Genomic DNA, 24,052 nt, shown 5'->3' with positions numbered 1-24,052 from the left:
AGCCAAATAATACAAAAAATAATTCAATATATGCTTCATTGACTACAGAAAAGCCTTCGATTGTGTCGACCATGTCAAGGAATATCCTTAGGAAAATGGGCATCCCAGAACATCTCATTGTTCTCATGCGAAACCTATACACAGAACAAGAAGACACAGTCCAGATGGAACATGCTGAAAGACTGGTTCCAGATCAGCAAAGGAGTAAGACAAGGCTGTATTCTCCTTCTCTATTAAATTTATATGCTGAACATATACTGAGAGAAGCTGGATTGGAAGAAAATGAGTGTGGTTTTAAGGTTGGAGGAAGAAACATCAATAACGCTGATGACACCACTCTGATAGCTGAGAATGTGGATGATCTGCAAGCTCTAGTAATGAAAGTCAAGGAGCACAGTGAAAAAATGAGACTACGACTAAGTGTAAAGAAGACTAAACTAATGACAACAGGTACAGCAACCAGCCTCAGAATTGATAATGAAGACACTGAAGTGGTGGATAGCTTCTAACTTTTAGGATTGACCATCAAGTGTAAAGGATTCAGCAGTCAAGAAATCAGGGACGTAACTATAATAGGGCAAGGCGAGACAGTTGTCTGGGGGCCCACTGCCTTGGGGGACTCCCCAGAAGCAGGTCACATGGAGGTGAAAGGAACTCATTGGCCCGCATTATTTATTTGTTTGTTTGTTTATTTAACATATTTGTACACCACCCAAAACTTACATCTCTATAAGCCTCTAATAGTACTAGTAACCTGGAGGTGGGATTGGGGCTGGAGGCATGACTGCTGTGAGGTTAAAAATTGATGTGAGTGTTAAGACCTGGAGCTACCAGAACAGCATGTCTTTCTCTTGTACCATTAAATGACTTGCATCGTCCACAATTCACAAAACCATATAGTGCTTTTTGTTACCACGATTCAGCCTAATTTAAGATTTCTTTACTTCATGAGCTGAGCTTCAGTGAGGAGGGGGCATTTAAAAATCTTGTCTCTGGGCCCGCTCCAACCTTGCTACGCCCCTGCAAGAAATACGCCACAAACTAGCACTTGATAGGGTTGCAATGAAGGCCTTGGAAAGGATATTTAGATACTGTGACATGTCTACACCTACAAAGAATAGAATCATTCAGACAATGGTTTTCCCCATGAAACTCTATGGATGTGAAAGCTGGACTTTGAAGAAGCAAGATAGAAAAAGCAAAAGAAAAAATGAATCTTTTGAACTTTGGTACTGAAGAAGACTTTTGAGGATACCATGGACAGCCAGGAAAACAAACAAATGGAACATAGAACAAATCAATCCAGAATTTTCACTCGAAGCACAAATGACCAGGATCAAACTATCATACTTCAGACACATTATGCGAAGATCCAGCTCCCTTGAGAAGTCCAGAATGCTGAGAAAAATTGAAGGAAAGAGAAGAAGAGGATGACTAGCAGCAAGGTGGATGGACTCGATTACAACAGCAATGAATGCACCACTGAGAGAGCTTAAAGGCCATGTTGAAGACAGATCATCCTGGAGAGAATATTTCTATTTGGTCACTAAGAGTTGACACTGACTTGATGGCACTTAATCAATCAACCAAGCACATAATGAGGCAATTGTCACGATCAGTGGAAAGCAGGCTAAGGGAGCTTAGCCCACTGTCCACGAATCGTGGGAACTACCCCAAAGCGGGTCACCCACTTACCTATCCATCCCTTTAGCCCAGTTTAGTGGAGTGAGCACTCCGCTAACCCGGGTTTTGTGGTCGTGTATTGCCACAGCGTGGAGGCAACACATGAGAAGAGCCCTGGCTGGGAGGCTGCAAGCAGCCTCCCAGGCTCGGGGGTCTCTCCAGCATGCCCCACACACTTGCGCACTTGCGTGGCTCAGGGGTCTCTCCAGCATGCCCCATGCACTTGCGCACTTGCACTTGTGCAGGGCAACCTGGAACTTCCAGGGGCCGCACGTCCCCCGGTCCCCGCAGCTCCCGCCGGCTCCATGACGGAGCCGGCAGTCGTGTGGGCGGCCAATCTGGCCACTCAGGGCTGCAGCAGTGTTCATCTGCGGGGAGAGTGGGCTGAGCCCACTCTCCCTGCAAACCTCATTATGGTGAGTCTCACCAATCGTGAAACTCGCCTCAGTGACTTACAGTTCTTCCAAGTAAATACGACACTGTATGCAGTATGCAACTATCTCATATAGCAATAGCACTTACATTTATATACCGCTCTATAGCCGGAGCTCTCTAAGCGGTTTACAATGATTTTAGCATATTGCCCCCAACATTCTGGGTACTCATTTTACCGACCTCGGAAGGTTGGAAGGCTGAGTCAACCTTGAGCCCCTGGTCAGGATCGAACTTGTAACCTTCTGGTTACAGGGCGGCAGTTTTACCACTGCGCCACCAGGGCTCCTAGCAGTATGCAGTATGCAACTATCTCATAAATGCCAGGCTAGCTGGAAAACCTGGGGGTGTGATAATTTGAACCTAATTGTTGGGAACTTGACACCAGGTGCAAAGAGGACTGAAACACCGTGTGTGTGTGTGTGTGTTTGTGCGCGCATGCAAAAGAAGCACTAGTTGGGAGTACTAGTTGGGACTAGTTGGGAGTAAAATGAGAAATCCATTGACCGTTTCCTATTGGATGTCCCACAATAACCAACTTTCAGTGCTGTGCAGTGAGCAGAAAGCTGCAAAAGATATTATTTTAACCTAAATTAGAACAAAGAAGCAGTCATTCCTCTTAAATCTAAAGTGTGCATATGTAGAGTCATGCAATGTCAGAAAAAGACTTTGTAACAGACACTCCCTTTGAAAAACGTGTCCAACAACCAAGTGACTTTGGAGCCCAAATATTATCAGTTCTTTGGTGTCAAATGAATTAATTATCATTATAACCCTTTAAAAAATGAATTTAATTGGAGTGAAAGTAGAGCTGATTCTTGGGGTGGGAAGTGGGGAGGGTGTTCTGTTTTGACATAAACAGAACACCACATAAAAGCTGACATAAAAGCTTCCAAGCTACTAAACCTAGCTTGATTCTCACAATAACAAAATCCTGTGGATACTACGCCTTAATATTTTGGAACAGTGAAAAACAGTAATATTTTGGAACAGTGAAAAACAATCTTTTCATTCTATGCTTAAACCTCCCAGTTTGTGGCACCAAGAAACTTTAAATGATAATCTCCATTAAGCAATTGTGAGAAATCATCCTAAGACTGATTTCCTAAGTGAAGCTTACATCTCTTCTGAGCTTCTCTTTAGCTGTTTGCGAAAACCCAGTTTGGTTTGAATAGAACCAGACTCGAACCAAATGGTTTCTGGTCCAACTCAGTGCACACCAGAGTCGGACCCAGTCCAGCTCTAGTCCGAACAGGTTCGGACCCAGCTTGTGGAGGGATGAGGTGGGATGACAAAATATTTTTTAAAGAGAAAAAATGGCGGGCTTCCTCCATTCCCAAGCTCTGGTGTGTGTTGTGGCCGTGGGGGGTGTCTTCTGATATCCCTCCTCCCCTGCTGTCCTCACCCCCCCCCAGTAATTTTTGGCGCTTACAGACCGTTTTTGGACCATTTGGGGCCATTTTCAGCCCATTGCGGGCCTCTCTGTGGTGTCAGTGGGTGTCCATTTTGGAGGCTGCCATGCATACCCAATGGCCATCTGCATAGCTGAGTCATGACCCAGGCTACATGGGTGGCCATTGGGAATGCGCAACGGCCTCCAAAATGGCCACTTACCACTACCACAAAGAGGCCTGTAATGGGCCAGAAGGCCCGCAAAGCTCAAAAATGGCCTGTAAAAGCCAAAAGGGGAGACCGGCAAGGGAGGGGGAACTTCAGGAGACACACACAACCCTGTGGTGGTGACAGCACCACTCTGAGCCCAGCGATGGCAGTAAGTCCACCTTAAAAAAAAAAAAAGGGAACTGGCCCTGGACCAGTTTCAATTAGCAATAATCACACCTTGGATTAACCTCATTGGCTACGATACTGCCACTGTGTAAAGCAGTGATTTTGCAAAGATGCTTTCAAACTGGTGTTTAAATTTATTTATTTGGTTTTAGATTTCTAATTGTGTACTTACTGTTTAGGTGCTATTTTGTTTGGTCATTGACTGTAAATAAAACTAACTAACTAACTAACTAACTTGCCCTGGACCAGCCAAGTGGGTTCAGCTTGACTTTGAGCTGAACCGGGCCCAGTCCAGCTTGAGGGCAAGCCTTTGAGCCAGGCCAGTTAGAGTGCGAGCTGGCTCGACCTTGAACCTGCTCTCACATCCCCAGTGTCTACCTTATGTTTCTTTTTTAGATGTTTCTTATGTTTCTTTTTAAGATTGTGAGCCCTTTGGGCACAGGGAGTCATTTTATAGATTTGTTTGTTTGTATGTAAACAGCTTTGGGAACGTTGGTTGAAAAGCGGTATATAAATATTCTTTGTATTCATAAAAGCCTATTGGCTGCTTTAAAAAGGTAAAGTGTGCCGTCGAGTCGGTGTCAACTCCTGGCGCCCACAGAGCCCTGTGGTTGTCTTTGGTAGTATACAGGAAGGGTTTACCATTGCCATCTCCCACACAGTATGAGATGATACCTTTCAGCATTGTCCTATATCACTGCTGCCCAATATAGGTGTTTCCCATAGTCTGGGAAATATACCAGCGGGGATTTCAACTGTCAACCTGTGGCTTGCTAGTCAAGTCATTCCCCCACTGTGCCATTAGGTGGAATGCTTTACAAAATGTTAAACTGATTATCTTACACACCACTAAAATGGAGGGGACTCCAAAACCCTGCTTCCTTTCTATGTTCAGTGTTATTATAAGATGGTTCTTACCTGCACCATTGTCAAAAAGGTCCAGGATGATTGGATCCCCATTTTCTGGCTCAATAATAGCAGTCACATTAGCACCAAGAATGGGAGAAAAGCCTTGATTAACCTGAGCATAGACAATCATTGGACTGGGGTAGGAGTTTGTATCTTTATTTGTGTGGACTCTCACAGAGATAGCAGATACATCAGACTTGACTACTCGAGAGGTTGTGGTCATTGTGAAGACATCAGGTAACACGTGAGTGTTAGTGAGTGTATATGTCCAATCCCCAACCTGAAAAACAAATTCATATATTTTCAAATAACATCTCTTGTCTTTGCACATTATTATTTAGCCTCTCCCCTTCCCAGCCCCACCCCACCCCATCCAAAGATGGTGCTGACAGAAACAATGGAATAATTAATTATTACCCATGCAATCCCTGGAATCTGTAGACGAGCAATGTGCAAAATGGGATCAACATCAAAATCTTCAGTGGTATAACTTTTCCCTCTCGGGTCCCGAAGAGTGATAGTGGGTTTGTTTATCTGCCACGTTGCAACAAAGAATGTGTTCCTCCCCACAGTGCAGTCAATTGTCGTCGTCCTGTTAATCTGGCTGTAGGCCTTCACCCTTTCAGCAGCACTTTCCATCTGTCCAAAGCCAGTAACATAATGCTTTTTATTTGCTTGAACACCCCACACTCTCTCATGTAATTGTTAAAGGATAATAAATCCCAGTTAAAATATTCCATACAGTGTATTATCATCATCAGGGGGGGCAAACATTCAAGTGCCTAGTTGCCCCTGGCACCAAAAAGGGGGGGGGGAGATAGACCTGGTAACTGATACAAAGATTATGAATCAGATTACAGCTCTTTACAGTTGCCAAGTTGCCAGAAAAGGAAAACCTGGTCCAGTCTGCCCCTAAAACTTTAACAAATTTTTGATCTGCTCTACCAAGAACAATTATATATGTTTGCAGCAGAAACAAGTGGTGGACAGCAGCCCACATGCAGCACAGTGTGTGAAATTAGGGACCCACAGGTGCATCTGCCAAATCTCCCCTCATCAATAAACCCCTCCCCCACCCCACCAAAAACCAATTTTCCAAAAACATATTTGGCTGTTTGTATTTTTTAAAAAGCGTAAGTTGGGGAATGAACAGATAAACTGATAAACAGACATGTGCAACTGACTATGTGGGGGTGGGGTAGGGTTTAAGGTAGACAAGCCACCTGAAATTTGGGGAAAGGGAAAAGACTCATAGCTGGACCAGTGTTCAGTTAGCTATTATGTATGTGAGTCATTAAAATTGCAAAATGTGTCTGTGCGTATTTGTGTGCGTAAGAGGAAGTTAAGCCCACTCCACAGCTGACACCTGCTGGCAGTTCTCTTTCTATATTACATCTGCCTTCGATCTGATATGTCCACCAATTTTCATCTTGTTAAAATACAACTGCTAATAAATACATATATAAATACACACACACACACACACACACACACACACACACACACACGATAAGCATCCAGAGCTGTGTTGTCTGAAATAAGGGCTACCCATTATGTTGTATGGCATTGTGGCGTTCTAAAATAGTGGATTACGAAACTCCTTCAAGTGAAGTGCCATTTCTAGGACTGCTTTCTCCATGTCTTCTTAGAAATCTACTCACCTCATTATGTACATTCCTCATTATGTCAAGATATGCAGACCGTAAGAATACACAAACACACACATACATAGAGAGAGGAGGGGGGGAGAGAGAGAGACCTGGACAGGCTGGTCGCTAACATCTCCATGACCAGCTGCAATGGCCGTGAAGACATCCATTAGACTATTTGAGTCTGGCCTATCAGTAGCAAAAAAACTCAGGCCTCCTGAAAGAGAGTACAAGGAGAGTTTTACAACTGACTACTGTAAAATCTTCACAGTGCTTAATGAGGATGTCCAGAATGTATTGGCTTACAGTGAATTGATTTCATGAATGATGCTTACAGTTTTGTGCTTTTATGATATTAGAAGTTGATGGAAGATATTTCAAGTTCCCATAAGCCTGGGGGCACTGTACTCACATACAGTGCCCCCAAGAAGGTGCTCTGAAAACCCCATCCCCATGCTGCATGCTCAGAAACTCTGTCCACTCACTGTCCATGGTTTCAGTATTTGACTGCAGAACAAATACTGTACTCATGGGCAGACTTTTCCTGTGATCAGAATGCCAGTGGAACACAGAAAGAATCTGCCTGCGCATACAGCGTTTATCTCTGCAGACATATACTGCAACCATGGACAGTGAGCGGTGGAGCTTTTGAGTGTACCAACATGGGGCGGGGCTTCAAAATGCACTCTCAGGTATGCTGTTCATGAGTACAGCATCCCTGCTTTCTGTAATGTCTGAACAGGGCTATAATCTACTCTTTATGGGACTATTAGCCAACAGGAGCTTCTTAGAGTAGAGGAATTTTCCCTGGCACTAAAGCACCCTTCTCATGCATCATGGTCCCCATCTTGATTGCCCAACCCTGTAGCTAATATTTCAGATTTTTAAAAACAAAGACAGAAACACAAACCTCACATGTACTTTGACCCTGGGATCTTTTTCACTGGAAATGTCAGGGACTGGACCTGGAAAATTCTGCCTACACTCAATCCCCCACCTGGCCCTTTCCTGTTCAGATTGTTAAACACTGCCAAATAATAATAGGATTGCCTTGATAGTCTTAAACACAGGGACTACAAAGATAATCTGATAAAACAGTGAGTCTACCTGTCATTCTTCCCAGTTTTTCAAGTTCTGTGGATGCAAATGGTCCCAGAGCAATGGTATGAATTATTGAGCCACTGTTGATTACATCAGAAAAACACTTGCTGAATGTGCTGTCATCTCTGCTGGTCAGTAATATGATTTCAGAACTAGAGGCATCTCCATTATGTTTTTTAATTTCCTGGAGCAAAGATTTAAGTATCAAAATAAAGAATGAATACACCTGCATCGCTCGGTAAATAATCTTAGCACAGAAAACAATGAGGCTATTCTCACAATGAGGGAAAACCGGGCTAAGGGAACCCACCCCAGTTTTCCCCCATTGTGAGAACCACTGGGCTCGTGGGCAAGCCCAGGGGTTCAATGGTGGCTAGCCCAGCAAAGCAACCCTCCCTTAAAATAAGGTTAATGGAGCTGCCTTAATGGGCAGTGGTGGGGTGCCTTTAAAAAACAGGTAAGGTGCTCCTTACCTGTTTGTCCCCTCCCTGCCGTGCTCCGGCCATGTGCATGCTGACATCGATCCAGGCTGCAGGCAGGAATGCTGCAGCCCTCCACATCTCTCAAAATCAAGCATCGGTGGGGGGAAAGTGACAGGGAAGAGGCAAACAGGTAAGGAGCACATTACCTGCTCGCTTAAAGGCACGTGCATGCACACACACACACACACACACCACCCCAGGGAGTGCATGAACTGTTTGTCCACATCCCTACTTAGAGGACTCTGGTTAAAAAGAAGGAAACCAATCTAAAAATAGACAAATAAATGCCTTTGGCTATTTCAATCCACTCATCTATCAATCCAATGTATTTGATCACAATATAGAAACCTGCACATTCTCCTCACAAAGCAAGCAATGCTATATGGTCATCACAGATCTGTGTATTAGCAAGCACCCCCTTAAGAGTGCCAGTGCAGAAGAGGGCAGGGACATTGCTAGCTACTTAAAAAATCTGGAGCCCAGGTCCACAGGTGCTCGCTCAGGCCTACAGCACCCTGCATTTTGATAAGTAAACTTCCTAAAGAAATTCACCACTCTTCCCATTTTTGAAGCTATTAATCAACAATGCATCACCAATGTCAGACAGTGAGGAGGAGGACCGGGGCAGCAAAGCATTGATCTGGTGCACATGTTCAGGTGGCTCAGTGGACCTCACTGCCCCCTGCCATAAGACACAGTCAGTACTATGATAGGTCACTGTTCTAGGGATGTGCTTCACATCCCCCACTCCTCCTTGTTATTACACATTCAAAAGTGACACTGCCTTTCAGACACGTCTGTACCGTCCTTGGGATGTTTGCTTGAAGGACCAATGGTACACCCAATGGTACAATAAAATATTGGAACAAGTCAATAAATAGGTGGTGCCTGCATAATTGCCGAAATGTGCTGTTGTTTATGTTACTATGAGGAATATGCATGATTCATACAGTTAAGATACTGCATTTTCACATAAGCAGTGTCATTATGCCAAAGATGACCGGGAAGATACTGAGTGAGCGTTAGCCTGTCATTGAAGCTTTAGTACCCCCAGGAGTGCCTTTGGCATATTTGACTGCACTGTGTCATACCATAAGAAATACATCATTTCTCTCCTTTTCAACATGAATTTTTGCACTGAATAAAAAGATTGGGAAGAGGGTTGGCGGGGGTGTTTCCTATGCAGAACCGTAGTCTTTGATCGCATACCTCTGATTGAAATACCACCTCTGACCTCACTTTGCCCTCTCCTTTCACTCATGCATAATAAGCAAATGTGTGAGTTCCTGCCCAGCCAACTCATATAAATCAGATTATGGCACACATGGTCCTACTACTGTTAGAGCCACAATCTGGCAAAGAGTGGAACATATAAAGCAACCCTGAATTGAATAATACCATTCAACCTAGTATTGTGAACACTCACTGGCTAGCAGCAGCTTGCTAGGGCCTCAAAGTCTTTTCCTAGCCCTGCTATCTAGAGATGCCAGGGACTGAACCTAGGACATTTGGCGTGCAAAGCTTTACTGTCAAGCTGTAGGCTTCCTCTGCAATGTGCATTATTGAGGCCCCTGCCTCTTCCTATTATTGCACATTCCAAAGCGTTTAAGCATACCTAAAATTCCACTGATTTCAATGGGCTTAAGTATGCCAATGGGCTTAAGTATAGCAATAGCAATAGCAATAGCACTTACATTTATATACCGCTCTATAGCTGGAAGCTCTCTAAGCGGTTTACAATGATTTAGCATATTGCCCCCAACATTCTTGGTACTCATTTTACCGACCTCGGAAGGATGGAAGGCTGAGTCAACCTTGAGCCCCTGGTCAGGATCGAACTTGTAACCTTCTGGTATGCCAATGGGCCATTGATTTCAGTAGGCTTAAGTATGCCAGCTATTCTGGATTGTGGCCTACATGTTTTACCAAGAATCATACATCACAGCAATATTTAACATAAGGTTCTCTGGCCACCTGATGGCACAGTGTGGAAGTAACCTGCCTAGAGAGCAGGAGGCTGTTGGTTTGAATCTCTGCTGGTGCGTTTCCCAGAATATCCCAGAACTCCTATATCGGACAGCAGCAATATAGGAAGGTGCTGAAAGGCATCATCTCATACTGTGCGGGAGGAGGTAATGCTATTCTGTCGAAGAAAACCACATGGCTCTGTGGTTGCCAGGAGTCGACACTGACTCGACGGCACAACCTTTCCTTTTCTCTGGGTCTAAAGTATCTCATATGTAGTTTATTTTGATTTTTGGTCTGTTTGTTCCATTCTAATTTCTTTAGAACATAAGAACAGCCCTGCTGGATCAGGCCCAAGGCCCATCTAGTCCAGCATCCTGTTTCACACAGTGGCCCACCAGATGCTAATGGAAGCCTACAGGCAGGAGTTAAAAGGGGCATGCCCTCCCTCCTGCTATTACTCCCCTGCAACTGGTACTCAGAGGCATCCTGCCTTTGAAGCTGGAGGTGACCTATAGTTCTCCAACAAGTAGCTGTTGATAGACCTCTCCTCCATGAAGTTATCCAAACCCCTCTTAAAGCCATCCAGGTTGTTGGCTGTCACCACTTCTTGTGGCAGAGAATTCCACAAGTTGATTGTGCGTTGTGTGAAAAAGTACTTCCGTTTGTTGGTCCTAGATTTCCTGGCAATCAGTTTCATGGATGACCCCTGGTTCTAGTGTTATGTGAATGGGAGAAGAATTTCTCTCTATCCATTTTCTCCACACCATGCATGAATTTATGTTTTTTTAATTTATTCTCTTCTATTTAATCTGTCCTGATTTGTCATGTTTGGCATATAGAATAAATAGCCTATCCAAAGTTTTTCGCACCTATTTGTCTCTTGAAGCATTTGTCCACATTTAGTGCTTCTGTTGAGAAACATTGGCTGACATTCTCTAGACTAATGTTGTGTGTGCTGGAAATTGTTCTATGCACACAACAGAAGAGAGGAAAAATTTACCCAGCCTCTCATTCCCTCTGCATCCCCAAGGGGACACATTTCTGAGAGACATAGGCTGCTGGCTCCAATGGAAGACTGGCAAAAATAGGCTCTCCCCATTGAGTATGCAGAACGTTTTTCAGCACCCACATTAATCTGGATGTAAACCATTAGATAGATTTCTTGTAAGGATAATTTCAATGGTCCTGCACCCAAAACGTTAGTTCTGCAAAATGTGTAGGAACATTTTGTTCCCACAATGAGCTGAGATATGGTAAAATAATAATAATAATAGCACTTATAGTGACACTTCACCTCCAGTCCCAGTTGTAACCCAGCACACAGACTCGTTCGTTCACCAAATGAAGCAACAGGCAAGTTTGAAGCAAGTTGCTTTCGCACATCATCATTTATGATTTGGCGGATCGGAGACTTGACTTCTCCTGAGTTATTGAAAGTTACAATCCCAACATAGGAATTCTGTTCCACAATTTGCAATAGATACACTTCTGCTGCTTGACGCATCCGGTGGAGCCGATTGTTCTAGATAAGATAAAAATTCCCTCTCATCATTCATTTATCAATTAAGTACAACACAGAAAGATAACATCATATATTTTACAGGAGCAACATCTGGCAGAATACTTTGGATAACATATGTAGGTTTTCAGGTTATTCCTAAGAGAACAACTGTCCGGGGTCGGGTGGGGGGGATATTCTACCTATTGTTACATTTCTTATTCTCTTCCAGAAGTTACATGAAATCAGCAATGAACTATGAAATTAACAGTTTTTAAAAGTACAAATTAACAAAAAGTGAAATGCATTTCATTTTTTATTATAGATGTCAATTTTGTTGGAGGACTTTACCTCATTCATGCTGCTAGAAACATCCAAGACTAAACAGATTACTCTGTCTGTAGCCTGTAGCAGTGAGAAGGTGGGAGGCATAGGAGAGCTGTAGCTGGCCAATGGGAGGTTGGATTTAAAGTCATCAGAGTCCATGATGACATCCCATGTGCTCTTATAGCTGCACATTCTGTTCTGGAGATTGGGAGCATCAATATTATGGTTGCTTGCATCACAGAATCTAAATACCTGGAAACAAGAAACAAAAGAGATGCGTGTGCACTATCACAATGTAATGATCACTCCAAGAATGTGTACTTGGCCACATTTTATTATGAGGCCCCTTAAATCAGGTTTGAATGATCTTTTCCCACTTCTCCCAGGACCACACTTTCCTTGATAAACCACAGTCGTATTGATGGTGAATCTGGAGTTCCTTGTCCCTGGCCTTGAGCTGATGAACATCCCTCCCTTCAGCTACACACTTTGGATGTACCTCCCATATGCTTTATGTTGCCCATCCCAGCCTTGCAAAACTCAACATTCCTATTTGCACTTTGCAAACAAAGCACCACTGGAGAAACAGGTTTTCATTTGTGCTAGGGATCATCAGCCCTGCAACACACAGGGATGGAAGTGCTCCTGAACCCTTGCAGACTAAACTACCCTCTCCAGTGAATAACTAAAGAGAGGCTGCACATATCAGGGATTAAGGCTTCCAGATTAGAGGGTGTTCTTTCCAGAGAGGCTTAAAACCCTACATCATTTTCTCCTAAAAATTAAGCACTGTGAGTGACAAAAATAAAAATGATGAGCACTGTGTCCAGAAGGGAAGATACAAACACTCCTTGTTATACATACAAGAGGCCCTTTTTTCATGGGGGTTACATTCTGGACTAATACCATGATCAGGGAAACTGCGGGACAAGATAGCTTGAGCCTATAGGGATGGGGAAGAGGAGTTAGGTTCCTCAGCACCCTTAAATATATTGATTGATTGATTGATTGATTGATTGATTGATTGATTGTTAAATTTATATATCACCTTTCATTAAAAGAATCCCAAGGTGGTTTATAGCAAAATTTAAAAACAAGATTGTAAAAAAGACACAATTAAAATATTAAACTAAAAATACAAAACAAATCTGATTAAAAAATTTAAAACACGAGCATAAAAGCAATACAAAGTACAAAGAGCAGCAGCAGAGCCAATCAAATAAAAGCCCTGGTAAAAAGCCACGATTTAACATGCTTTCTAAAAGCTGTGATGGAGACTGAGGAGCGAATAGCCACCGGGAGAGCATTCCAGAGTCTGAGGGCAGCAACAGAGAAGGGCCTGTCCTGCGTGCACGACAACCGAGCCTTCCTCATTGTTGGCACCCGGAGCAGAGCCCCCTCATATGACCTCATCAAGCGGGCAGCAACCTTTGGGAGCAGGTGGTCCCTCAGGTATCACAGGCCCAAACTGTTAAGGGCTTTAAAGGTCAAAACCAACACCTTGAATTGGACCCGGAAACAAACTGGTAGCCAGTGCAGCTCTTTCAAAATGGGTGTAATGTGCTCCCACTGGGCAGCTCCAGAGAAAACCCTAGCTGCCGCATTTTGCACTAGCTGTAGTTTCCGGATATTCTTCAAGGGCAGCCCCACATAGAGCGCGTTACAGTAATCCAGCCGTGACGTGACTAAGGCATTGGTAACTGTGGCCAGATCAGCCTCCTCGAGAAAGGGACGCAGGTGGCGCACTAGCCGAAGCAGTGCAAAGTCACCCCTGGCCACCACCTCCACCTGAGTTTCCAAAAGCAGAGCCGGGTACAGTAATACCCCCAAGCTACGTACTTGCTCCTTCAAGGGGAGTGCAACCCCATCCAGAACTGATAATATCTCCTCATCCTAATTGGCTCTCCTGCTGACCAACATTACCTCCGTCTTGTCCGGATTCACTTTCAGTTGATGCTCAAATGTGCTCAAATCTCATTAAAAAGCGGGGGGGGGGGGAGAAATAAGAATAGTAAAGGACATTTTCTTGCTCTTCAGCAATGCCCCCCAAATCCTTCAATTTCCAGCCTTTTTGGGGGGGGGTGGAAAATTCACAACATGGCCACTGGAAATGAATCCAGAAGTCATTTCCGGGTGGCACTTAGCCACATATAGTTGATAATAATCCTAGTTTCTGTGTGCAAAAGAAACCCCCACATCTAGGTCTCTATACCATGAATTGCTGAAAGCAGCCCTAGTTTTGGTGTGCAAAGAAACTAGGTCTTTATACCATGAACAATCAAAAATAGGGCTATTTTTGTCCTGAGAACAACCCACCCTCAAATAACAGAAACCATGAATGGAGAACCCACGAAAAATGGGGGTCACCACTTCCAATTACTGATTAAAGATCAAAGTACACATCACATTAAACATATATGTTGACCTTGCAATCTTGGTTTCCTTTTGTTCAGCCACCAGGAGGGGGGCATTAGGACCATGGTGGAGGTGGAGAGAGGTTCTAATCTTTTCCCTCTGCTGAGGTTCCAGTCTGGACTAAAACCCCACAAATGCTATTTCCCCCAGAAAGAAAGTTCCCATTATGTCCCATCCTACCTCACGTTGCCTCACCTGCTCCCCCAGCCCACCGCCGCTGCTTCCTGGCTCAGTGGCACTCAGAGGCACTACACTTCCTCCTCCTGAACATACTGCATTCAAAAAGGAAAATGGGACAAAGAGGAAGTGTAGAGGACAGCAGAAGAATGTGGTGGACTAGAGTGTCTCTACATCATCTCCTCTCCTCGGCAATTCCTCTTCTGCTCTTCCCCTTCCTCTCTTTCACATCCTGCACACCATGAGGAGAGTGACTCTTCATGCTGCTCCTAAGAGGCAGTCAGGGGCAGTGGTCATTTGCAGCAGCAGACAGAAGGGCAGTGTTTGGCATCACATTTTGGCTGTCAACATTAGGCTATCCCTGTATAACATGCTCACTGTTCTTTTCCTAGCATTCTTGCTTCTGGGTGGCAGAAGCAAAATCTGGCTTCTTCTTTCAAGGGGCAGGTTTTGGCCCTCTCTATCTGCTGATCTTGCCACACTGATCATATATTGAAGCAAAAGCTTGTTCTATTCATTAATTTTAAAAAGGCTGCCAAATATCTTTTTCTAGCCTACTTACAGAAGATAAGCTTTGCATGTACATTATAGAAGACGATGCATTTTGATCCTTGTCATGGATAAAGGTACATCCTTCCTTTAAAAGTCCTGTCACCTGATCAATGACACAGTTGCCTTGGGTACAGGATTGTTTCTCACAGACATAAATTCCAGTAAGGTCAGATGAACACCTAAAAATGCAAGTAGGGCAATCAGGAATTGGTATGCAACAATTTAGAAGCTTATAAATCTGGAAGGAAATTTATTTATTATTTATTTATTGTTAAATTTATATACCACCTTTCATTAAAACAATCCCTAGGCGGTTTACAGCAAAATTTAAAAAGAAGATTGTAAAAAAGACACCATTAAAATATTAAGCTAAAAATATAAAACAAATCTGATTAAAAATTTAAAACACAGCATAAAAAACAGTACAAAATACAAAAAGCAGCAGCAGAGACAATCATATAAAAGCCTGGGTAAAAAGTCAGGATTTTACATGCTTTCTAAAAGCTGTGATGGAGACCGAGGAGCGAATAGCCACCGGGAGAGCATTCCAGAGTCTGAGGGCAGCAACAGAGAAGGGCCTGTCCCACGTGCACAGAGCAGAGCCCCCTCAGATGACCTCGTCAAGCGGGCAGCAACCCTTGGGAGCAGGCAGTCCCTCAGATATCCTGGGCCCAAACTGTTAAGGGCTTTAAAGGTCATAACCAGCACCTTGAATTGAACCCGGAAACAAACTGGTAGCCAGTGCAGCTCTTTCAAAATGGGTGTGATGTGCTCCCACCGGGCAGCTCCAGATAAAACCCTAGCTGCCACATTTTGCAATAGCTGCAGTTTCCGGATATTCTTCAATGGCAGCCCCACGTAGAGCGCGTTACAGTAATCCAGCCATGATGTGACTAAGGCATGGGTAACTGTGGCCAGATCTGAATGTTTGAATTTTTTATAAATACAAGAATTTTTCTTCTGGAGAAAACACGTCTACATTTCTGCACAAACAAGTCCAGACAGGACAAAGAAATATTACCTTGTGACTTTCACTTGATTTTGTCCTGATATGTAAAAAGGCTTTTCACTATCATACTCATCAAATACTCCCCATTGAAGATGGGCCCATTCGTGGACAAAAAGTCTCCCTGTATTAAGCATTAATTTCAAAATAAAAATTACATTAAATTCATGTAGGTATTGCCTGTGTTAAGCACTGAAATTAGTTACAAATTCATGTAGGTATTTAAACATCATCCAAAGGTGATCAGTAGCAAATGTTTGAAAGTGGGTAGCGCAGTAGAATATTTTTTCAATTTGGATATGATGTGGGCTCAAACCCCTGTGTGAACACCCAAGGCTATGAGCACAATAGATAGCCTTGGCTATGTCCTATCTCAGTCTCAGTTTCTCATCTGTAAGGCAGAAGCGATCACCACCTACCTCAGGGGATTTTTGTGAAAATCAATAAAGGTTCCAATCCTAAACATATTTACCTGAAAGCCAAGTATTGCTGAAACCAATAGGACTTACTTCTGAATAAAAAATCTAGGTCTGGGGTGATAAAGTATAATTAAAAACTTCTGAACACTGAGTCAGATAGATTATCCAGCTCTTTCACTTTGATCTTCTCTGACTAGTCCTAACTCTCCAACATCTCAGGAAGAGTAATTTCCAGTCCTGCTATCTGCTGAGATCCTGTTAAATGGAGGTGCCAGAGAGTGTCTCTGAAAAGCATATGTGATGTATCACTGTGGTATTTTTAGATGGTGAGCCCTTAGGGGACAGGGAACCACTTTGTTTATTTGTTTGTTTGTTTGTTTGTTTGTTTGTTTGTTTGTTTGTTTCTGCTTTGGAATTTTGTTGGAAAGTGGTATATAAATATGTGTTGTTGTTTTATAGCCTCTCCACCATAGCTCACTATTAAACGTCATTTCCTGACAACTTGTTAAGTGTGCAAATAAAATAAATGTGTAGCTGCTAGTTATTGCCAGGAATCCAATTGTCTTTCCTCAGCTAACACATCACTGGTATATGAAACTGCATTTCCCCAGTACTCATTTGATCCCTCATCCAACGCACATGAAACCACTATGGACATCCTAGCCAGAGATGGTAGGGAAAGTGGGGGGACACATTTTCCAAGGAACTGTTGTTTACTTGGAAAATATGAGTTTCCCCCTTCCTCTACCATATGTCCTTAGTGGTTTCATGAGCATTGGATGAGGGATAATAAATTGGAACCCACAACTGAAGCAGTGTGCCTTGTTGCACTATACTGTTGGGGCTGCCTTTCACCTTGCACAGAAGTCCCATTGGATCCTTAATGCCGATTGTTCCCTGTGTGGAATGTTGGCCAGAGTCTTTTATAAATGTATCATTACTATGTATTATTAATTGTATTGTTAGTTATGATGAAAACAGCTATGAGGTGAAAACGGAACCAGTGCACTTTTTCAGAACACAAAAGATAATGAAGGAAGAATGTTCAAGAGGATTCATTTAAAATGTACCTCGTGATCCATAGATGCCAATCAAATCATCATTTATTAGGAAGTCCGGGGTGAAATGTATGTATTTCCCCTTTTCTCCACACCCTCCATATTGTAATGTATATGGATCATTGCCATGTTTCCAGTAAGGAGGAGCAACAATGACATCTGCCTAAAATCAAAGTTTTGTTTAATGAATTAGTTGTGAACAGCTACATTTATTAAATACTAGGAGAGACACTTAGGTCCCACAATTACTGTTACGTCATATCCAGATTACACAGACATATGTTAAAATAGAGTAAGCATATACTAATTTGCATCCTCTTTATTCACTGTTCTCTAGATAAGTTATCAATGCATGTCACACTTTAAAAAAATGGAAATGCCAATATTTGCTTGAGAAGAATCACAAGAGCCATTATTTTTTGTGTGTTGCCTGTGATAACACTCCTAGAGCCCTTTCTCATGATTGTGGGAGAGGGCTTCAGGTGGTGGGGCGTGCCTTCCCCACAGACAATCCAACTGCAAGGTCTTGGAGGGACAGGGTGTGTGGATCGCATGCTCAGACACAGGGGCGTAGGAAGGTTGTAGTGGGCCCAGAGACAATATTTTAAAATGGGCCTCCACTCACTGTTCTGGTAGCTCCAGGTCTTAACACTCACATCAGTTTCAGAGGATGAATACAACTGAAGGAAGCCCGGGCGGGTGCGCGGCTGGGGACGTCAGTCATGTGACTTGCCTCTGGGGGGCCCCCCAAGGCAGAGAGGCCCCAGACAACTGTCTCCCCTTGCCCTATTATAGTTACACCCCTGCTGCCTCAGGCAGCGCCTAGGTGCAGGGTTTGGGACATGTCACCCCCCCCCCAGAAATCCCACAATCCACCATATGAGCACGCAGTGCATTGTGAGGATCCCCCAGTGACAGCTCAGAGCCCATTCCTCTGCCAGGGCCAACTGGGAGCAGCTGGTGCTCACACATGAGCAATTAGCCCAAGATGAAATACCTTGGGCTAACTTTAAAGGTGAAGCTAAGCTCACACCCTTAACCTCAGCTAATGGCGGGCTCTGTAGGTCGGTTTGCCACTGCGGTGGAGCCACACTGCTCTCCCTGGTGCTCACAGGCAGCCAAGTGTAGGCTTAGCTGTCCTAGCCTTGGTCAGAACAGCCTCCTAGTTTTTTCAAAAAAAGGTTTTTCCTGATTTAGAATTTTCTGAGGGTTTTCTTTCTCAGGTGAGGAAAATTCCTGATATTTTGGATAAATGTTTGATTATTCTTGAATATTATTTTGTTGCAACAGAGGAGAGTGTCCCAAGGTAATAATTTTCCCATTGTTTTTATAAATTTTTATAAGTAACAGCTTTCAGGTTGATAGTCCAAACATGACTTAACTACCTTTCTGCAGAAGCATGAATAATCAGAAGCTCATACAGTATGTTCTCTCTCTTTTGCTGTCTGGCCAACCAGCAAGAGAAGTTTTCTTCATTTGTTTTGTGAAATTGTACTTTTGCCTTTCTAAACCTCAGTTGAATGTATTTTGTTTATAGCTGATTACTGAAGTGTTAATATAAGTCTATTTTATTTATAAGATCCAACAAAATGTGTTAAATTTAGTCTGTGTCTGATTCATTATTTCCTGAACTTATATTCACAAGTCCCAAAGAAATGAAAGGTTTCTAATCAGATAATTAGAAGATGTGAAATATATATTTGCACAACCTGGCTTTAATTTTCTTACCTTTGTGTACAAGTCCTGCTTTGGTTTTGCATAAGCATAGGCTTTCCATGTTGAAGGTATTAAGATGCTGATATTCCCCAGATAGACTCTTCTTTGTGTAGCATTGAATAAATAAAAAGAAGCCTCAGTAATCATTTCCTAATAACAAAATGTAGCAAGAGAATTTATTAACAGGATTAAGTCATGGAAGTATATTACTATCTGAAGGAGAAAATGAAAGGTCATAAATGCTTCCACAGTCATACTTCATAACTACAGCACCAGGGGCATATCTAGGGTGGAGCAGGCAGGGCATGTGCCCCGGGCGCCACTTGAGGGGGGCGTGCCATTTTTAAAAATTAAAAAAATGGCTGCCGAAAACAAAATAACCACCATGCATGTTCAAATGGCCTCTGTGAGGCCCTAGAGGCCAGTGGGGGGAGGGGTTACCTTTGCAGATCCCCCCCCATGGTCTTTAGTAAGCACCCCAAAGGGGCTACCAGTAAAAAAAATTTAAAAAAATTAATATGTCACTGTACACATATTCAGATTGGCACTATGTACAGAGAATCAGGGCTTGTGAATACTGAGCTGAAGCTTATGAGCTAGAATTTGATTCATTTGCTCTTACTTTGCTTCTTGTGATAAGTGACTTAAATGTGATGTCTTAATAATATGGCTATTAATGGTAAGTTTGTCTTTGAATCAGTGTGAAATCCTTAGTATTAAGGCCACTGGGAGTTTCTTGCTCTCTTTCTCTCGTTTTAACTGTCTTTCTGAAATACTAGAATATATCCCAATCAGTGACACAGTTTACTCTGCATATCCTTTAATTATTTTCAGAGTATCTGGGAAAAGTCAAATTCTCCATTTATTTTTTAAACTTATATAATAGTGATGCTACAATGCACAGTAGAGAATTAGACAGGCACTTCTGTTTAGTTTTCCAAGTATACCTCCACATAGTATTTGGGTATTTCATGAGCTCCAGCACACTGAAATTTGTAATTTTCCAGCATTTTTTGGTCTGGCTACGTCCACTGCTAAATAGTTTTGGAAATATTAAAAGATTAACGAGCTTGACTTGTATTTTTGAGCTGATATTATGGTAAAGTTATCTGAAAGATTGATGTCAGATGTTTGGACAGGGGGCGCAATTTCAGTGCTTGCCCTAGGTGCTATTTTCCCTAGATACGCCTCTGTACAGCACAGACCTCAACAGGTTTAAATAATCATTCCTCTGTCTAAGGAACCCTGAAAATGCATAGTTCTGAGGGGGAAATTTTCAAACATTATCAAATAACAATTCCCAGGATTTTTAGAGGCAAGTCATGGCAGCTGGTTTAAAAGTGATATAAATGTGTAGTGTATACCTCCATGAGGTAGCTACTGTAAGTAGGAGGGAAAGAAAGAACTAATTAAAATAAACAGCCCCAGGTCTTGAGGGTGGAAGGAGAAATGCCAAGAAATGTTGCCCACAATTATTCAAAAAGAATTCAGGTTTATCAAATTTCTCTCTTTATGAACTGTTCAAACTGCTCTCCTTATGAAGGGTACTTCAAAGCGGAGAGAGTGTGTGTTAATTTCTATGTTCCAGAATATACATCACTTTAAAAGTGATGTAACACTTCAAAGGTGATACAGTACATGAATTTCTAAATAGTCTTGAAGCCTAAAGAAATACTGGCCATCATGCTTTTATGATACTTTTTAAGATACAAAAAGTCTGGCCATAATTCTTCACACTGTGCAAGAAATACAGCGACAGGACAATTTCATATCACTTTCATATGAATCAATTTCATAATAACAATAACTTTTTGCATATAAAATACGATGTTAGCAAGTTCTGGTTAAATACACAAACTATACAAAGCTTGTCTGGGCAACTATAATTGCTTTAATGACTTTCACAATAGTAAACAGTAGGCTTAAGTAGCAGAACAATTGGCTTCTATTGCTGCAGGTTCATTCAGCTCAAACTCCAGGCATTTCTAGGCCACACCTTAATTATGCAGGTACAGTCCTGCCTAGAAAGTTAGGGTGAGGAGTACATACTGCATTCCACCATTAAAAGCGCTGATCAGTCATAAAATCCAAACCATCCATCCAATAAGACTGACCTTGAATTTGACATGAAACAACTACCTGACAAGTGCAATTATCTGTCCAAATTTCATTCATTCATTCATTCATTCATTCATTCAATTTCTACACCGCCCTTCCAAAAATGGCTCAGGGCGGTTTACACAGAGAAACAACAAATAAATAAGATAAATAAAATGGAGCCCTGTCCCCAAAGGGCTCACAGTCTAAAAAGAAACATAAGCTAGACACCAGCAACAGTCACTGGAAGTACTGTGCTGGGGTGGATAGGGCCAGTTACTCTCCCCCGCTAAATAAAGAGAATTACCACCTTAAAAGGTGCCTCTTTGCCAAGTTAGCAGGGAATTTATATTTTTTATTTTTGCATATAAAGTACAATGTTAGCAGCATCTGGTATTTCATGGAGAAATAACATCTCCATTTTATGGAGATCCCTTGAGAAATGACTGTGATATAGCAACTGATCCATTAGAAGCCAATTCCACTTGTTTATTTTTGGTCAAAAGTAACCTTTGAGTCTAAACATTAAAAGCGCATTTGGAGGTGGGATCTATTGAGTATTTATTGAGTTATTGACAGTTAAGTCTCCGTTATTACAGGGCAATGAACTAAAGGGAGTACATAACAACACATATCAAATAGCCTGATTGACCTTCCCAGAAGCAATCTTTTTCTCAATAAAGATGGCTACTGCCGTGCTTAGTACTTATGGGTGAAGGCAAGCTAGACCAACTGAGCCAACATACTGCATTGAGCTGAGTGGCTAAGCTGACCCTTATTAAAAGCAAAGAAGGCTGGTTTTCTGAGAATTCTTAATGTCTGCAGCAGCTGCCTAACATTACTGTCCTGTGCATGTTTCTGCCAGAGTAAGCTCTACTGTTAATAAGGGGTGGGGGGTGAATTTTTCTGAATCTCTCTCTCTTTTTGTTTTACAAGGTGCTCTTGTGTGCCCCTACTATTATGAAGGGAAGAAAACAAGTTGGAAATCCTTTTGGAGTAGCGCAGCTGTGTAAGAGCACCTTCACAATCCAAAACACACAGCCGTCTATGGCTGTGCCAATTTTCAGAGCCCAGCCACTACTGCATTCTGAATTTTTTCCTCTATTCCCCATCGATGGTTGTGTTTTTTGGTTTGAGAAGATGCTCTTGCACAAATGTGAAATAGCGGAGGTGTGCAAGATTTTTGCCAAACTGAGAGAGAGAGAGAGAGAGAGAGAGAGAGAGCACACTCAGATAAGAACTATTGCAGCTGAGATCAGGGGGGGGAATTGCTAGAACTGTGGAACATGGCTGTGCATGTCATTTTGTATTTCTGCCACCATTTTCTATTCTGATATTCTGGTACTTTTACTGAAAATTTTTACTGTACTACCGAGCATGAAAGCTGCTAAGGATTTTAGATTTGCCTGTGTGGCGTGCCTGTCCATTGTTCTAGCCTACTACTGGTAGGGAACGAGAACACCGAGAACACCGGGGTGTGTGTGTGTGAAACAAACAAACAAACAATGTATATTGTCCTGTAGACAGGAATTTGACTGCAGGGAACACCAAACAAGTCTGTGTCATTCTCAGGCAGTATCCACACTTCCACTTCTCATTTTATCCATAGAGTTTGTCCACACGTTCCACAAAAATGTTGCATACCACACAACCATTTTCAACACTCCAGCAAAGCGCAGCTTTTTAAAGATGCATATGTTACATATTAAGGGCCTATTGTGGAAAAAGCTGAATAATATCACTGCTGTATGAACAGAACTGAACTGAAGGTGCTGTAAATACTTCCTTCATATGAACTCACCCACCCCTTCCTTAAACGTTGTGAAGCAGGAGAACGTCGCTGTTTGGAAAACCTCCTATTTTGGACAGCTTACCATAAAATGTTAGTTAATAAAACTAATAGTTAAATGTTAGTGACTCTAAAGCTAGAAAGGATGAAGCTGCAAGATCATACAAATTTGGTTTTCCTCTGGAAACTGAAGTCTTGTTGGAAAAGACTTTGATTTTCTTGTTTTTGCGAAAAGATGGGTTTTCAGATTTTTTTTGAAAATTGCCAGAGATGGAGAGGATCGTATCTCAGCAGGGAGCGCATTCCACAATCCCTCAAACTATGAACGCCATGACATTCACCGCTGAGTGGCCTGGGATGCTACAGTCTCACTGAAGCAAAGTGAGCTGAAACTCGATCAGGAATTTATGTTGGAGATTGCCAGTAGTCAATCTCCAATAAAAGCAGAATATAAAAGCAGAATATACATATAATAGATACATAGAAATTACACTGATGACAAAGCCTGTTTCAGGAGAGGGAACAGGAGGAGGACATGAGAGAGACGGCAGCTTGCCCAGTATCTCTTACCTTAATACTGGCGATGATTTTCTGATCTTCAGGAATGGCAGGGTTAATGGCAACAAGCAGCCCATGGTAAGCATTGCCCTCGAGGACCACAGCAGCCTCCCCTCCAAGCAGCTGAAGGAAGGCAAAGCCCAGACTCAGCTTCAGTAGATGGAGAGGTACTGCAGCATTCTGGGGTCTTCTTCTGTTCATCTCCCAGACTGCCATGGAGGACTGCTGATCTCTGGTGTTTCCCGTGCAGCTGCCACCAATAGCGTGCAACAGGCTGTATGCAAGAAATAGGAGGAAGAAAGTCTTTCCTAACTCCAGTAGCTCTAGGCAGCTCCTGACTTGATCATCCCCCCCACCCTTCCCCTCCCAAGGGAGATTTAAGAGGAGGGGGGCATTCTTAAATGGTTTTGTGTTGTTTTACGGTGGAC

General features: G+C 42.6%; 1 protein-coding gene and 1 non-coding gene across 2 annotated transcripts in view; both read right to left on the bottom strand.

The window, feature by feature from the left end:
- LOC128323153 (calcium-activated chloride channel regulator 2-like) overlaps positions 1-23,825 on the bottom strand; it is a 36,349-nt gene extending 12,524 nt beyond the window's left edge. The window contains exons 1-11 of the mRNA XM_053245874.1: positions 23,637-23,825; positions 19,193-19,330; positions 17,477-17,627; positions 16,003-16,111; positions 14,992-15,160; positions 11,862-12,089; positions 11,307-11,534; positions 7,569-7,746; positions 6,572-6,678; positions 5,230-5,451; positions 4,822-5,092 (exon numbers count right to left, since the gene is read on the bottom strand). Of these exons, the coding sequence (XP_053101849.1) occupies positions 4,822-5,092; positions 5,230-5,451; positions 6,572-6,678; positions 7,569-7,746; positions 11,307-11,534; positions 11,862-12,089; positions 14,992-15,160; positions 16,003-16,111; positions 17,477-17,627; positions 19,193-19,330; positions 23,637-23,825 (1,990 nt within the window). The remainder of the gene's footprint in view (positions 1-4,821; positions 5,093-5,229; positions 5,452-6,571; positions 6,679-7,568; positions 7,747-11,306; positions 11,535-11,861; positions 12,090-14,991; positions 15,161-16,002; positions 16,112-17,476; positions 17,628-19,192; positions 19,331-23,636) is intronic.
- On the bottom strand, positions 3,865-3,999 carry LOC128325514 (U4 spliceosomal RNA). Its single transcript, XR_008307499.1, has one exon. It is a non-coding gene; the product is annotated as a U4 spliceosomal RNA (small nuclear RNA).
- Positions 23,826-24,052: the final 227 nt, after the last annotated feature.

This window comes from Hemicordylus capensis, chromosome 4, assembly GCF_027244095.1.
Source record: "Hemicordylus capensis ecotype Gifberg chromosome 4, rHemCap1.1.pri, whole genome shotgun sequence".
Classification (NCBI taxonomy): Eukaryota; Metazoa; Chordata; class Lepidosauria; order Squamata; family Cordylidae; genus Hemicordylus; species Hemicordylus capensis.
Note: the sequence above shows the minus strand (reverse complement) of the source record. Positions and strands in the feature narration are given on the sequence as shown.